Raw genomic sequence first — 17,309 nt, 5'->3', positions numbered from 1 at the left:
TTTTTTTTTAATTTAATTATTTTATATGGGATAATATAAAGTTATCATTTTATGTGTTTAAAATTGGTCAAAGCATGATCAAAATCAATTTTTTTGGTCAACTAATGTCAAATCATCCATTTGTCCTTATGATAGAACAAAATGAAAGGTTTGAAATTGTAGATGTACAAATTATCCCAATTTTAAATGTTTAGATGAAGTCTACCAAAAAATGAAAGGTTTGGGATTGTAGCTACAATTATCCCAATTTTAATTGAGTAAAAAGTTTATAATCTTTTATTACTATCACATTTATGTCTCTGAATTTCATCATTACATTTTTATAATCTACATTTTATTAATTAGTATGTATTGTCCCTAGTGACTATTTTAATATGAAATTTAAAAACTTGTTTGTCCTTTTTTTTAAATAAGTAATAAAATTAAATATAAAATTGTGACTAAATATTTGCCTCTCATTTTTAAGTACATAATAGAATTTTAGGATGGACTGTCATTATGGACAAGATGGCATATTAAAAATAAAAATACGATTAGAAAATGTACACTGAATTCCTTAAAGATTAAGGACTTATTATGCAATTGAAATATAGCCTCTGTTTGATGCTCATTATTTCAATGGTGAATTTTTGAAAAATGTGTAGTTAATTAGGAAAAAAAATTTAATTTATGTGCAAAATATTTTATTGTGAGAACGTGTTATCAAAAATGAGTTTGAACAAAATTTAAATTTGAGATAATGTGAATCAAAGAAGGCCGGTAGTGAATGTATTAAAAAACGTGGTGTCAAAATAATCACCTTTAATAATTTAAGGACCTCAACTACAATTCATAAATTCCAAACGAGAGAAAGACAAACTTCAACGGGGTACTTTTCAAAAGCACCAAGTCAGACGACCACTTTGTAACATTGACCAAAAATTTTTTGTCATTCACCAAAAAGGCATTTGAGGAGTACATGTCATTTTTGCCCTTATTATGTTTTCTAATTACAGAAACATATCATTTGTTCAAAAGACAATAATACCTTCTTTCAAAAAATTAATAAACTCAAACACTCCCACTTAAATTTCAAAACGAAATCAATTTCCTTATCAGATTCTCTAGCACAGTTAAAAAGAAATTTCTGCTTCCATCTGCTTAAACATTGAAATCTCACAAAAATTATCAAAGGCTTAACAAAAAATATTACTCATAGCCGACACTCAAAATTGGTAAGTATAAATACGTGTTTTTAATTTCATTTTAGTTAAATTAGTACATTGTTTGAATTTTTAAATCTTATTTCAACGTATAATTTTAGAAAAAATAAATTATTATAGTCTTAAACGGATGTATAATTTTTTTAGCAAAAACGAGGAAAAAATTCATATGTTCAGTAAAAATCAGCAAAATGGAAAAATCGGACAGACAACTAGCCAAATAGTCTTTGGCGATTGCCGTTTTTGACTTCTTTTTCGGTATCTTGCCTAGCATATTTTTTTCGTCCTTTTATTCTGGTAATTACAATTTTTTTAATAAATGATGTTTCCTAATGCAGATATAGGATCAGCTGCTGTCCCGATTTATTATTTTTGGTAAATTTGAAAAGAATGAAAATGATCGATAGGTGTGAAAATGGACGAGTGAAAGATATGGTTATACTGCAATTGTGATAACACCAAGTACATCATATGCAGAAATATACAATGAGGTACAAAACTTACTTAAATTCGGTCTCTCTGAGTACGACATAGAATTGGGATTTCTAGTGGGCGACCATACATCCATTTCAATTCCACCTATAATGATTGCTTCTAAAGATGACATGAAGATTCTAATTGAAAAGAACCAGAAACGTACGATTCCTATTTGCATAACTTTGATGAAGAAGAATGTCCCCCGGAGTGAACACGAAGATTTCGATGGAGGGGATCATAATGTGAATGAGTTTTGGGATACAGTGGAGAGAGTTTGTGATGATGTTGTGGCTATTCCAGAGACAGTTGCTCCTTACTATGATCTCACTGTTACACACAGAATTTGCTCGGTAGTTCAAGACAACGAAAGAGATAATGATTTTACAAATGAGAATTTGATTACTTTATCCCGTCTGAGACATGAGTGGGAACTCACAAGCTAGACCGAGTGCACAATCCTTTAATTGTCTGTATGTAGTCCCCGATAATGAAGATTTGTATGTTGAGCAACTATTTGACACGAAATTTTTTTTGCAAGAAGCTGTTACGTGGATTTCTTTGAAACACAATTTCGAGTTTAAAGTGAATTGTTTGCATTGCCTTTGACGTTTGCGAGCAACGAAAATGGACACGAATGAGTTCTTTGTAGTTCGTAAGTATGCATGGGAACATAATTGAGAGTGGGTATTCGTCAAAATGATTACAGGCAAGCTCGATCGTGGTTCATTGGTCGAGAAGTAGTGCACAAGTTTCAGGACCTACGAACGATCTGCAAACCTTCGAACATCATTAATGACGTTCGTCGAAAGTACAGGGTGGTCATGAGCTATCAAAAGCTTGTAAGGTCAAATAATGTGCGTTGGAGGACTTGATGGGTTCGATCGAGGAGAGTTATGCTAAATTGGCCAGATATTTCTTTATTTAGATGTTTATTTAATATTTATTTTAATTGTTAATTATTCATTTAAATTGTTTAACTAATATTTTAATTGTTTAGATGTTTCTTTTAATATTTATTTTAATTGCTTAGATGTTTACTTAATGTCTAACTAATTATTTAATTCAATCATTAATTTCAATTATTTTTTAATTATGTATCGATTGTTTATTTAATGTCTAATTAATTATTTAATTCAATTGTTAATTTTTCAATTTATTTAATATATTTTATTTAATTATTTAAATTATGATTATTGTTTATTTAAATTGGTCAGGTTTTGCTATAACATAGAAAGAATTAATACTGGATCAACATTTTTTATTGAGAAAGATGATGAGAATCGCTTCAAGTATTTCTTTCCCCCGACACTCGACCACATCCCTACAACCCACTCCATCGTGTATGTAGGCACCGTGTACTTGCTGCCTATAGTTTGGAGCATCTGGTACTTAATGTTAACGGCACGTATGAACTCGGTGTTCAGTATGAGTCGCCCAGGAATGTTTAATGATCTTGGATGTCTTTTAACTTGATCTCGTAGCAAATCCATGGTGAAATCAATGTGCTGCATCAGGAAACACCAATTAAAAAAAGAGTTATTTAATTTCATAAATTCAAATTTCATAAATATATATACGTAATAAATAACAATATTACTACTTACTTTCATTGTTGGCGAGCCAAGCCCCCGAAGTGGTAATATCATAAAACCACTTGTAAGCGTCCGACATCGTCATCCCCTCCGTCCCAATAACCGTCTGTCCCTCCGCCAGTCCATTCATCCCGATACTCGCCAGTCCCACCATGATACCCGTCAGTCCTACGTAGGTCTGCTATGTCACCTCGTATCGCTATGACCTCAGTATAAAAATCTCCTAAATACATCACATCATAAGTCAGCTACGTTGCCTCTGATCTGCATTATAAGTCGGAACATATCATCGATGGAAGCACTTTGACTACGTGCAGCAGATCCACGTAGGAGACGTTTGGATGCAGGAGACTGTGATCTTATGTAGAGAGGTCACACCCTCAGCGGAGATGACACTCTCAGCAGAGGTGATCTCATTTAGGGAGGTGTCACCGTCGACGGAGGCGACATCCTCGGGGAATGTGACACCCTCGATGGAGGAGATAATCAATGGTGCTTCTAAAAAATAAGCATTACAAATGAAAAACAAATTATATTCATTTAGCATACCGTGTCCTGATCCAAGATGGACTCAGGCCTCTTTCGAGCAGTACGAACTGTCAACTGATCATGGATATAAATCTGACCCTCTTCCTTGATCAATGGTGTCAGCTCAATGATGATTTCAAGCTGACATATTGACATTTCATCGAATTATTGACCACGTATCGAAATTTCGGAAATGACATACAACAGAAAATGCAAATGTATAATACGTACCTCAGGATCGTCGAGGATAGCCGATAGCTGTTTCGCAAGGGGCTTATATTGTGTTCGCCAGCGGTGCATCCGAGGAATGCATGTATCCCCTCTCCTCGCATACCAATCAGCTAGGATGGGTAGGTCTCGTAAACCCATATCTACAACAATTACGATTATTATATTTACAATTTAATAAAAAAAAAAAATAGATAACTCATTATATTAAACATTTACCTGCAAAGCTAATGGCATGCCATATACATCGTACTTAGGCTCCAGCCTATCTCCCCTAGGTATCGAATGCCCCTCTTGAAGACGCGTAAAGTATCGACAAAGTATCTTTGCCCCCATGAATAGCTGTTGAACGTATTGATGTCATCAACAACGTATAAATGAAAAACGTCAATCGACGTCTTCCTATGATGACACCTTAGTACGCTCTCGACCATCCCCAAATTCAACTTGTCGGACGTCTGGTCGCATCCCCTGAATGCATCTCCTAATTGCACCAGTGTCATTGTCGTGTGTCCATTAAAATAATCATTCAACAGCCTCTTGTTTGTCAGGATACTAGCCCTCGCTGCCTCTTCGCTCGTACATTTCAATCCAGTGATGAGGGGGAACTCGAATATGGAAAATGTAGTAACCTTGCCCCCATGATCAAAGTGGAGGGCATCTTCGTCAATTGGCTTAAGTAGTCGACATAGTAATGAATCGATCAACTATCCAGAAAGCTGTATAGAGCGCAGCGAATACAAGAGCCATAAGCAAGATCGACGTAGTATCTCTACATGCTCCTCGTCCAATGAATCCAACACCGCTGTAAAGTTGACAAAGTTATAATTCGACGTAAATTTGCCAGGAACCTATCTCAAGGTGACGTCCAAATGGTAATCCGTCCTGCAAAATTTCAAATGTTAGAATGGTGTTAATTGAAAATAGATAAAATATAATATCACAAAATTCAACTAACCGAACTGTAAGTAATATACGCACGAAATAACAAATAATAAAGAAAATGAATTAAAAATTAGATAACAAATTATAAAAAGCGAAAAACTAATTTTTGTAAAATTATTTATTTAATATTTTATTTTAATTCTTTATTATTTATTTCAATTGTTTATTTAATTTGTTTCAATTGTTTATTTATTGGTTATTTAAATTATTTTTTGAACATTTAAACTTAAATATTTAATTATTTCTTTCAAATTTTAAATATTTATTTCATTTATTTACCTCAATTTTAATTAATTATTTTGATTACTTATATTTATTTTTATTTAATTAATTATTTAAATTATGATTATTGTTTGATTGAAATTGTTTATTTAATATTTAATTAAAAATTTTGATTATTTATATTAAATTACTTACTTAAATAAATTATTTTTAATATTTATATATCTTAGTTATTTAAATTATTTATTTGTTTATTCAACATTTATTTTGATTGTTTATTCAATGCTTAATTTTAATTATTTATTGTAATTGTTTATTTGATTATTTTCATTAAATTATTTGTCGAATATTTAAACGTAAATATGCAATTATTTATTTTATCTTTCTTTATTTGTTTATTCAATATTTATTTTAATTTTTAACTGAATATTTAATTATTTATTTTAAATGTTAGATATTTATTTCAATTGTTTATCTAATTTTTAATTATTTACTTCCATTATTTTTATTTTATTATTATTTAAAATACAATTATTGTTTGATTAAAATTGTTTATTTAATATTTAATTACTAATTTTGATTATTTATATTTAATTACTTATTTAAATTAATTATTTTGAATATTTATTTTTTTAGTTATTTCAACTGTTTATTTATTATTTAAATGTTTATTATCTATTTCAATTGCTTATTTAAATTATTTATTTTAATCATTTATTTGTTTGTTTAACATTTATTTTAATTGTTTATTGAATGCTGAATTTTAATTATTTATTGTAATTGTTTATTTAATTATTTTCATTAAATTATTTATTGAACATTTAAACGTAAATATGTAATTATTTATTTTATTTTTCTTTAGTTTTTATTCAATATTTATTTTAACTATTATTTGAATATTTAATCATTTATTTTAAATGTTAGATATTATTTCAATTGTTTATCTAAATTTTAATTACTTACTTTGATTATTTTTATTTGTTTATTATTTAAAATATAATTATTGTTTGATTAGAATTGTTTATATAATATTTAATTAGTAATTTTGATTATTTATATTTAATTATTTATTTAAATAAATTATTTTGGATATTTATATTTCTTAGTTATTTAAATTATTTATTTTTATTTAAATGTTCATTATTTATTTCAATTGTTTATTTAATTTTAACATTTATTTTAATTGTTTATTGAATACTTAATTTTAATTATTTATTGTAATTGCTTATCTAAATATTTTCATTTGTTTATTTTAAATTATTTCTTGAACGTTTAAACGTAAATATGTAATTTTTTTATTTCTTTAGTTGTTTATTTCATATTTATTTTAATTATTAATTGAATATTTATTTATTTATTTTAAATGTTAGATATTTATTTCAATTGTTTATCTCAATTTTAATTACTTACTTTGAGTATTTTTATTTATTAATTGTTTAAATTATGATTATTGTTTGATTGAAATTGTTTATTTAATATTTAATTAAAAATTTTGATTATTTATATTAAATTACTTACTTAAATAAATTATTTTTAATATTTATATATCTTAGTTATTTAAATTATTTATTTGTTTATTCAACATTTATTTTGATTGTTTATTCAATGCTTAATTTTAATTATTTATTGTAATTGTTTATTTGATTATTTTCATTAAATTATTTGTCGAATATTTAAACGTAAATATGCAATTATTTATTTTATCTTTCTTTATTTGTTTATTCAATATTTATTTTAATTTTTAACTGAATATTTAATTATTTATTTTAAATGTTAGATATTTATTTCAATTGTTTATCTAATTTTTCTAAGAAAAAGTCATTGGTTTCCTTGCTATTTCTTCCTCTTCTTTTTCCATACGTCGGTACGAGTGATTTGTGTTAGGGGTAATATTGACTTTTCATTATTTTTGAGCTTTTTACAGATTTTTCATTTTTTTTTTTAATCAGACAACGGTCCAAAATGGCTGTTCAATATTGACTTTTCATTATTTTTGAGCTTTTTACAGATTTTTCAATTTTTTTTTTAATCAGTAGACAACGGTCCAAAATGGCCGTTTTTCGTGGCTATCTGCCACCATTTAACCACCACCTGTCTTCTCCGCCTTCCTCTTCCCTTATTGTCTTCTCCTTCTCTCCGTTGACCAACTCCATCTTTTAGTTGCTATACAGATTGAATCCGGAATAATGGCAGCAGCGAGCAGTGTAAAAGTAGCCAGAATGACTCTGGGTTCACAGGGACTTGAAGTGTCTGCGCAGGGATTGGGATGCATGGGCATGTCAGCATTTTACGGCCTGCCCAAGCCTGAACCAGATATGATCAAGCTCATTCACCATGCCATTAACTCCGGCATCACCTTCCTTGACACATCGGACGCATATGGACCTCATACCAATGAAATACTCATCGGAAAGGTACTTACTTTGCCCTACTTCGAAATCCCTTTACGCACCCACATAACCGCAGTTGTCTCCCAGGCTGCACGAGCTTGCAAATTTGAGCTGGATTTTTCAACTCTGTGTACATATATAAAAGAAAAGTGTATAATGTTAATAATTGCTGAAATAGATTTAATGTGATGTACCTTTTGCTTTAACTGTCTGTTATGATTTCATGTTTTCCCTTTTGGGGTTTTTACATTAATTGGAGAATATGCTATCAAGGTAATTTATATTTAGCTGGAGAAGGTAAGACTCTGTAAAGCATTATTTGCAGCCTTAATTATTAGTAGTACTTCCTGGTCACTAGTCTAAAAGTTAAACCTTACTCTGGCTTGGTTATTTATTGCCTTTCTTTCACTTCTTTTAGAGGTGGATGTTTAATAAATGAAAGTTTTATAATGGTTATATATTGTCTTGTACGGAATTCTGGGTTTTTCATAGGCTTTGAAGGATGGGATGAGGGAAAAAGTAGAGTTGGCTACAAAGTTTGGGATTAAACTTTCTGATGGGAAGAGAGAGATATTTGGTGACCCGGCTTATGTGCGGGCTGCCTGTGAGGCCAGCTTGAAGCGGCTTGATATTGATTGCATTGATCTTTATTACCAACATCGCATTGATACACGATTGCCCATCGAAGTCACGGTTAGCCATCTATTCCCCTTTGTTTGTTTGTATATAACTCATAATTTAGTTTTACGAAATTTACAAGCACGTGTTGTTATCAATATGCGTTGGGTTTTCAACTAGCTCAGCAATGAGCTGAGCCAATAGGCAGGTTGCCAAATCTTGGATTGACTTCTTAATTATTTTTTTGATAAGACTTCTTAATAATTTTTCCCATGATTTTTTTAACAAGCCTATGTTGCATGTACGTTTATCTAGCTGATTATGAGTTGAATTTTAGTTGTTTATTGCCTTTCCACGTATTTACTATTTATTGGTTTTTTTGAACCAAGCTTAATATAATCTTGATAAATTGATGAACTATAGAATTGTAAAACTCTGCCATCTTAACTACTACTGCATGGTTCCCAGTCAAGCTCAGACCAAGTTACTCTAATATCTTGCATTGTTCCTTACCCTAAAGCTTTATGTGACAGATGAACTTCCACCGAATACTTTAGTGCTGTCATTGAGAGAAATGGTCAAAGAAGAACAATATATTTATTCAACTAACCAGAACTTTTTAAAATTCTTTTAAGCTAGAGAAATGAAAGGTGCCAGATTTTTACTGGTCTGTCAACTTTGTCACTCCACTGGTTGTTAAGCTGAAATTTTTGGGGATCATATTATTGGTTTGATGACAGCAATAGGAATAAAACATGTGTTGAAATGCAGTACTCATGCATAAAGCTATTGGGTGTTTGATTTTTCCATAGAAAAAAATAATACTCTTTTTTGGGTTTGTTTACCTAATTGTCTCACCATCTTTTTGTAGATGGCAGACTAGTTCTTTGCTGTTGGTAAAAATACTTAAATGATTTGATTTTACGTGCATAGTTGGTCGTATGTCTTCTTTGTATCTTTTGATTAATGTAACGTGTTTTACTCATGCGTCTCCTTATCACTTTGAATCTCTCTTTTTATTTAAGATTGGAGAACTGAAGAAACTGGTGGAAGAAGGTAAAATAAAATATATTGGGTTATCAGAGGCCTCGGCTGCAACAATCAGAAGAGCACATTCTGTTCATCCGATAACTGCAGTGCAGTTGGAGTGGTCTCTGTGGTCTAGAGATGTGGAGGCAGAGATAATTCCTACTTGCAGGTTTATTGATTACTATAATAGTTTTTATAAATTGATAATAGTGGTATGTTGCATGTTTAGCACAGACGCTTAAGTAGTATTAGACAGTAATAAGGAAGAAAATAAAGTATTGTTTATTTAGTAGTCATTCCTAGCCAATACCTTGTACCAAATACTCAAATTTCTACACTATCCTTTGTTGCAATTGTTTCAGAGAACTTGGCATCGGAATAGTAGCATACAGTCCTCTTGGACGGGGATTCTTCTCCTATGGCCCAAAATTGGTTGAAACTTTCAATGAAGCAGACTTCCGCCAGGTTTCTTTTTTACTTACCTCTTGAGTATCAACTTTAAATACGTTACTTTGAGTATTTTCCCTGCATATTTTCACCTCTTTGCAATTTATTTTATACATCTAATAAACTTCTAGATTACTTTCAAATATCTAGTTAGTGACATGATCATTGTATTGGCTAAAGTTTTAGGTATCACTTGCACTTCCTTGGCCCATCTACGAGGAATCTGTTTTTACCTTCTTGCTTTCTTTAAACTACATGCGTACTTGGAATATTTCGTATTCCAGTTACTGAAAACCCCTCAGAATTTTTTCCCCTTTTTTTCCTGATTTACATTATAAGAGAACAGCATCTTCTACAGGGCTATCACTTGAAACAAATTTTGTTTCATCAACAGGTTATTTAGCAATTGAATATACTTGGAAATTTCTGAGTTATAGCAGATTCCATGTCAAAATAGCAGTTGTTTTCCTTGGAAGAAGAAATTCAAACTACATGGTTTTTAGAAGTGTTAAAATTATATTACCTTGAGATTTTTCATTTCCAAAATGGAACTGTTGAGAAATGACCAATTTGATGCCATTTTCTTGGTATAAATATCTCATTTTTCCAACCAGATAATGTCTGATTATGAACATAACCTAAAACTCCTCATGTTGTTTGGTTAAGGTTTCGATTTTGAAACATGTGCTTTATGTTTTGCAGTATCTACCGAGATTCCAACCCGAAAATCTGGAGCACAACAAGAGCTTGTTTGAGAGAGTCAATGATATGGCAAGTAGAAAGGGATGCACCCCTTCACAGCTAGCTTTGGCTTGGGTCCATCATCAAGGAGCCGATGTGTGTCCCATACCTGGTACCACGAAAATCGAGAATTTGGAGCAGAACATTGGGGCGTTGTCTGTAAAACTGACCAAAGAAGAAATGACAGAGCTCGAATGTATTGCTTCTGCTGATGGAGTCAAGGGTGAGAGATATGGATCTGGTTTAAGCACATGGGAAAATTCAGACACTCCTCCTTTGTCAACTTGGAAAGCTGCAGCATGAAAACACATTTTCTCTGGGTGCTAATATTACAAGCTCTATACTTGCTCTTTTTACTACTAAAGTCGAGAGATTGAAATAAAGCCGACATTAAATGTTGTTGGCACACAGTTTGTTACTAGTATTGTGCGACCTTGTCGTTTTGTGATCTACCAGACCTGTATTGGGATATGTATTTGGTTGTTATGGCATTTCGCGTGAATAAGGATACAAACATGTCTGTTATGTTATTACGAGCTGTTGATTTCTGAGTGCTTTGATGTTTGAACCTTATGTTTTACTACCTTCATGATTAGTTCCATTTATAATAGTATGGATGTGGCAATGTTGTTCAGTAATGTTATACTAACACTTGTCTATATAGTGTTTAGGTGACAGGTTAAATAGAATATGAAATTAAATGACTCTTTAATTGTACTTATCGTTTAATGTCACATTAGCGCCCTATAGATTGTGATACGAACCCACGTAGTAGTTGTAGTTCTAAAACCCAAGATATATTAGATAAAATCCAAGGAAGCCAAATATCATGGTTCAGAAAGATCGAGCCAACTAAGCCTAAAGATATAAAAAGATTCTATAAAAAGAGTATGGATACATTCAATAACCCTTATTTTGGTTCCGATATAAGTAGGAGTGGGCGTGATATGGTTCAGTCCGATTCCAAAAAGAACCGAACCGAACTGAGTACCAATGGGAATTTTAGAAATAGAACCAATGGTTCCGTATCTAGTTATGGAACCGGAACCGAACCAATCGGTTCCAATTCGGTCTGGTCCAGTTCTTTACATTGAAATTATGTAAACAAAGTGTTCACTAACAAAAAATTCGAAAGATGTTGCCGGCTATTTAAACGGATCACTTAAGTGGTTTAAGCCACATATTTGTCAACATTAATATCAAAAAGATAGTTCTACACATCATTAATAGAATTTTGACCATTAAACAAACGTGCTATTAATCAAGAATTCCAATTAACTCTACTTTGAAGTGGCAAATTCTCACTAAAATTGCTTTCAAATTGCGAATTTCCAAGTGAACAATGTAACTTGAAGTCTAAATTCAAAGCAATAAGTTAACAATTAAATGTCTAAATCCCATATTGTAATAAAATTAACAATCTGCCATAACAAAATTAAACTTAAGATCTCTTTAATGTCTTCTCAAAGTATCTGCACCAATCTTTCTAAAGAGTCAGTCCACCCCTTGCGTTGATTCTACGGCACAAAAGTTAAAGTTCAAATGTTGAACAAAAAATTTACATGTATGGAATTACATATAAAATATAATTTTGACTGTACTTACAATTAGATCATTCGTCAAGTTCCACAATCATTGAATTTGAATCATTCTTTTTGTGGGTACGTTTCCCAACAAGCTCTACATTACATTGAAAATTTCAAAATCTCAATTAAAAGAAGCATAAACAAAAATAAATATACAATATAATAAGCTAGAAAAAAAATATATTCTAATTATCAGTTTCCAATTGGACCAAATCTTCATGAAACTCTGTCTCTTCAATACTTGCTTCATATAATTGGTCTCCCGAAAGTGTAGAACGTAGCCAGTTTTGTGTACAAATTAAAGCTTCAACTGTTTTAGGTGATGCTGACTCCGAAGCAACCGTAGAAACTGGAATTGCAAGGACATCCCTTGCAATCTCGGACAAAATTGCATATCTTGGACAATTTAACTTCCACCAAGTCAAAATATCAAATCTGTGACTAGTAGAGTCTTCAATGGGTTTCATTAGGTATCTCTGAATCTCGTCTTTTCCTAACAAATCATTATTGTTACTTTTTAATTTTTTGTACCCAAAATCAAAATTATTGGACTCATCCCAATCATCATCTGTAGAAACCTCCATTAAAATGTCATTAAAATCACAATTACCACCACATTCGTCATTAGATGCACTATTCCATCCCTTGTAATGATTATACAACTCATATAATAAACTCTTGATTTCATCTTTTGGTGTTTCGACCAAGTTATTATCATACAAGTGACCAATACAATAACCGACAAACTCCAACTTATATCGAGGATCGAGCACAATAGCTATTATCAATATTTTGTTCATTTTCTCGACATTGCCCCAATACTTATCAAATTTACCCTTCATGTTTTTTGCCATATCACTTAATAAAGGATCTTGCCTATCACTCAATGATTTCAATAGTTGTTGAATATTTCAAACTTCTTTAAAGTATAAATTCGAGGAGATACTCAAAGATGCACTAAACTTTAAAGTAATTTCATAAAAAGTTTTCAAAAACTTAATTAACTTCCGACCTTTTTCCCAATCATCGCTTGTAGGTGGACCTTCTCTTTCCTTCTCATTCTCACAATCTTCAAAATATTTGCAATAAAAACCATCTTCCTCTGCCATACGATCAAATGCTTTCTCAAACTTAAGCACACTATACAACATCAAGTATGTTGCATTCCATCTAGGAGGTACATCTAACATAGCCAATTTTTTTGCATTCAATTTTCTTCCTTTCTACACAAATCTTAAATTTTGCTAATCTCGAAGGTGATGATCGAAAATACTTCACATCATTTCTAATACTTGCTATTGCCATGTGAAACTCTTTCAACCCATCATTTACAATTAAATTCACTATATGTGCACAACACCTTATACGCATAAGCGAACCACCCAAGACCATCCCATCAACCTTCCAATTCTTTAATACCTTTTTCATATAGATAATAGCCCCATCATTTGCACTTGCATTATCAACAGTAATTGTGGACACATGTTCTATTCCCCAATCAAGCAAACATGTTTCAATAAGTTTTCCAATTGTTTCCCCTCTATGGTTTGGTACCACCGAAAAATTCAATATCCTCTTATGCAACACCCAATTTTTGTCAATAAAATGGGCAATGATAACCATGTAACTAATATTTTGTATTGATGTCCAGCAATCGGTCGTAAGGCACACCCTTTGTTTATTAGACATAAGTTTACCTTTCAATAATTCATTTTCCTCATTATAAAGTTTCAATATATCCCTAGTAACTATTCTCCGAGATGGAATATCAAATTTACGGCAAGCATGTCCCATGAAATTTTTAAACCCGACACCATCAACAAAGCTAAACGGCAATTCATCCACAATAATTATTTTCACCAATGACCTCCTACATGCTTCTTTGTTAAACACCATAGTAGCAATATTGACATTACCACCATCACCATCATCATTATCATTTAATTGTCTAGTTAGAACCTTTTGTCTTTCATCCACTCTGGTATTCTTATATTTTTGACTGTTTCTAAAGTGTTTCCACAAGCCAGAAGTACCAATCTTATTTGAATCACAAGCATAAGACTTTCCACAGTAATTATATTTTGCCTTCCCCTCCCCCCTTGTATCTTAGTAAAATGAGACCATATTTCTAATCTCATATTTGGGATTTTTTTATCTTTGACCATCTCGGTATTCAACCTTCTTCTTTCCAACTAAGATACATCTCTCATTAACAAGTGAAGGAATTAAATTCGTAGATGTTAATGGATTCAGAGTATAAACAATTTCAAATGGAGTATAAGAAATAGTAGAACGCATTACCCTATTATATGCAAACTCTATGAATGGCAAGCAGTCCTCCCAACTCTTCAAGTTCTTTTTGACTATAGTGTGCAATAATTGTATCACAGTCCTATTAACAACCTTTTTTTGTCCATCCGTTTTTGGTTGACAAGTTGTAAAGAATAATAGCTTAGTCCCTAACATACTCTACAAAATCTTCCAAAAATGACTAAGGAACTTGACTTTTCTGTTCGATACAATATTTCTAGGTACCCTATGTAAATGCACTACTTCTCTAAAAAAATAAATCCGCAATATTAGTAGCACCATCAGTTTTATAATATGGAATGAAATGTGTCATCTTACTAAATCTATCTACCACAAAAAATATGGAATCTCTTCATTTCTAGTTCCTAACAACGTAAGAGTAATATATTTCCCATCTTTAGTAAAACTGCACTTATTTTCTTATCCATCATGCATCACCTCCCTATCATATTGTCATGGCCTCCCTAACAAAATATACTTGATATGCATAGGAACTTTATTATACATCACTTCATCATGATACCTCCCAATTGACCAATACTCACCTATTTACCCTAACCTATCCACATTCATTCAACCAATACAATTTGTAAAGCCTATGATATTTTAGCATAGTTAATCCCAATTTTTTAACAAGAATAGTGCCAGCCACATTGGTACAACCAACCCCATTGATAATAATACTACATACCTTGTTGTAGACATGACATCTCGCATGAAATATGTTCTCCCTTTGGTTCTCCAAGTCATCCACTTTGATTTCAGCACTAAGATCTTACCTTGTAACCAATAGCTCTCCCACTGCGTACTTTGCTTTCTTACCATCACTAGCATCCTCTAATTCAAACATATCAACATAATCACCCTTACTATTAATCAACACTTCTCTATCGTCACGCAAGATCATCACCCTTTGTTTGGACATTGAGAAGTAACGTGTCTCGATCCCAAGCACTTAAAACATTCGATATCCCGATTTCTAGGAGGTTGAGAATCTGCCTTAGACTTCATCTCTTCCCTTTGGTAGCTCAATTCTACTCTTTGAAATAGCCACATCACTTTTGTTGCTATCCCACTTCGGTTACCAAAAAAGGTTAGAATCCGAAGAACCCAAAGAATATCTAGCTTCCCTCTTCTTCTTCAACACCCTCTCTACCTTCATAACTACATGTAGCATATCCTTCAACTCCACATACTGGTGTAATTCTACCACTTTAGCTATCTTTCTATTTAAACCATTCAAAAATCGGGCCATGGTGCCCTCCCGGTCATCCTTAACATTCGCTCTAATATTGACAATCTTCATCTTCTTGTGATAATCCTCCACACTCCTAGATCCTTAATAAAGAAACTACAATTTTTAATAAAGAATCATATAATAATGATTAGGAATGAACCTTTTTCCTCATTATGGCCTTCAATTTTTCCCATGTCTCAATTGGCCTCTCATGAGCCTCTTAGATGTTGCTATTTGAACCTACTAAATGAAAGCATAATCAGTAAATTCAACGACAACAAGTTTTACCTTTTTCTCCTCCAAGTAGTTAGGAACTTCTTTAGATGTTCCCTACATAAATTAGCGAACAATGTGTCTTACCTCTCCATCCAAGCTTTTTATCTATCCATCCTATCTCCCATATTATTAAACAACCATTCAAACCATTGTATTATCTCCTTCATCATGATGACTTAATTATTCTTCTTGCATGAAGTTGAATCATCTCTGTCAAATATCCTAAAACTAGAATAATATTTGCGTCACATTTGTACTCTTGTGTATCACTCAATCTGACTTTTTCCCTCTATTAGTCTCACCACTCTGCCTTTTTTCCACTCAAAATACTTCTTTGGAAGCGCTTCAAAGAACCAATTTGATCTCAATCAAAAATCAACCCTTGTGAAGTCCAAACAAAGAATTGAGTACAAGAGTTAGCTCTGGAATGACTCGAGAAATAGGAATTTGGCACTTTGAATGGAAACACTAAGGATAAATCTAAGGAAGTGTTTCTTCAATTTGAATTTGACACTTTGACTTTGGAATTGATCTTTTTTTATTTTATATAATTGCTATATTTTTCTACAATTTTCAAACTTTTTTGCTAAATGCGCAACATTTCAACAAAGAGCCCAAAAAATCAAAAAGGAATTTATTTAGACACTAATTTAGCGCACAAACGGCTTTTAAGATTTTATTTTATTTATTTATTTATTTTTAGGATTTTAATTGGACTGAATGACTCTAAAGATTAAGAGCATGAAGAACGAGGATGAAGACTCAAACAAAAAAGGTAAATGATATAACCTTAATTTTTGGAGTCTAAGTTTTGATACTTACTGATGTGAATCCACGTAGTAATTGTAGCTACGAAACCTATGACAGATTAGATCAAACCTAAGAAAGCCAAATATCACAGTTTAGAAAGCTCGACTGTTGACAAGTTGTAAAGAATAATAGCTTAGTCCCTAACATACTCTACGAAATCTTCCAAAAATGACTAAGGAACTTGACTTTTCTGTTCGATACAATATTTCTAGGTACCCTATGTAAATGCACTACTTCTCTAAAAAAATAAATCCGCAATATTAGTAGCACCATCAGTTTTATAATATGGAATGAAATGTGTCATCTTACTAAATCTATCTACCACAAAAAATATGGAATCTCTTCATTTCTAGTTCCTAACAACGTAAGAGTAATATATTCCCCATCTTTAGTAAAACTGCACTTATTTTTGTATCCATCACGCATCACCTCCCATCGTATTGTTATGGCCTCCCTAACAAAATATACCTGACATGCATTGGAACTATGTTATACATCACTTCATCATGATACCTCCCAATTGACCAATACTCACCTATTTACCCTAACCTATCCACATTCATTCAACCAATACAATTTGTAAAGCCTATGATATTTTAGCATAGTTAATCCCAATTTTTTAACAAGAATAGTGCCAGCCACATTGGTACAACCAACCCCATTGATAATAA

The 17,309-nt window shown here is 31.8% G+C and overlaps 1 protein-coding gene across 1 annotated transcript; it reads left to right on the top strand.

The window, feature by feature from the left end:
• The first annotated feature begins 7,237 nt into the window (after positions 1-7,237).
• LOC111384297 (auxin-induced protein PCNT115-like) lies at positions 7,238-10,992 on the top strand. Its single transcript, XM_023008562.1, has 5 exons — positions 7,238-7,608; positions 8,077-8,277; positions 9,228-9,400; positions 9,594-9,696; positions 10,381-10,992. Exons 1-5 carry the CDS (start codon positions 7,381-7,383, stop codon positions 10,720-10,722), a joined length of 1,047 nt encoding a protein of 348 aa, XP_022864330.1. The 5' UTR covers positions 7,238-7,380; the 3' UTR covers positions 10,723-10,992.
• Positions 10,993-17,309: the final 6,317 nt, after the last annotated feature.

Source organism: Olea europaea, unplaced genomic scaffold (assembly GCF_002742605.1).
Source record: "Olea europaea var. sylvestris unplaced genomic scaffold, O_europaea_v1 scaffold2892, whole genome shotgun sequence".
Classification (NCBI taxonomy): domain Eukaryota; kingdom Viridiplantae; phylum Streptophyta; class Magnoliopsida; order Lamiales; family Oleaceae; genus Olea; species Olea europaea.
The sequence above is the reverse complement of the archived record's forward strand: the minus strand, read 5'-3'. Positions and strand labels throughout refer to the sequence as shown.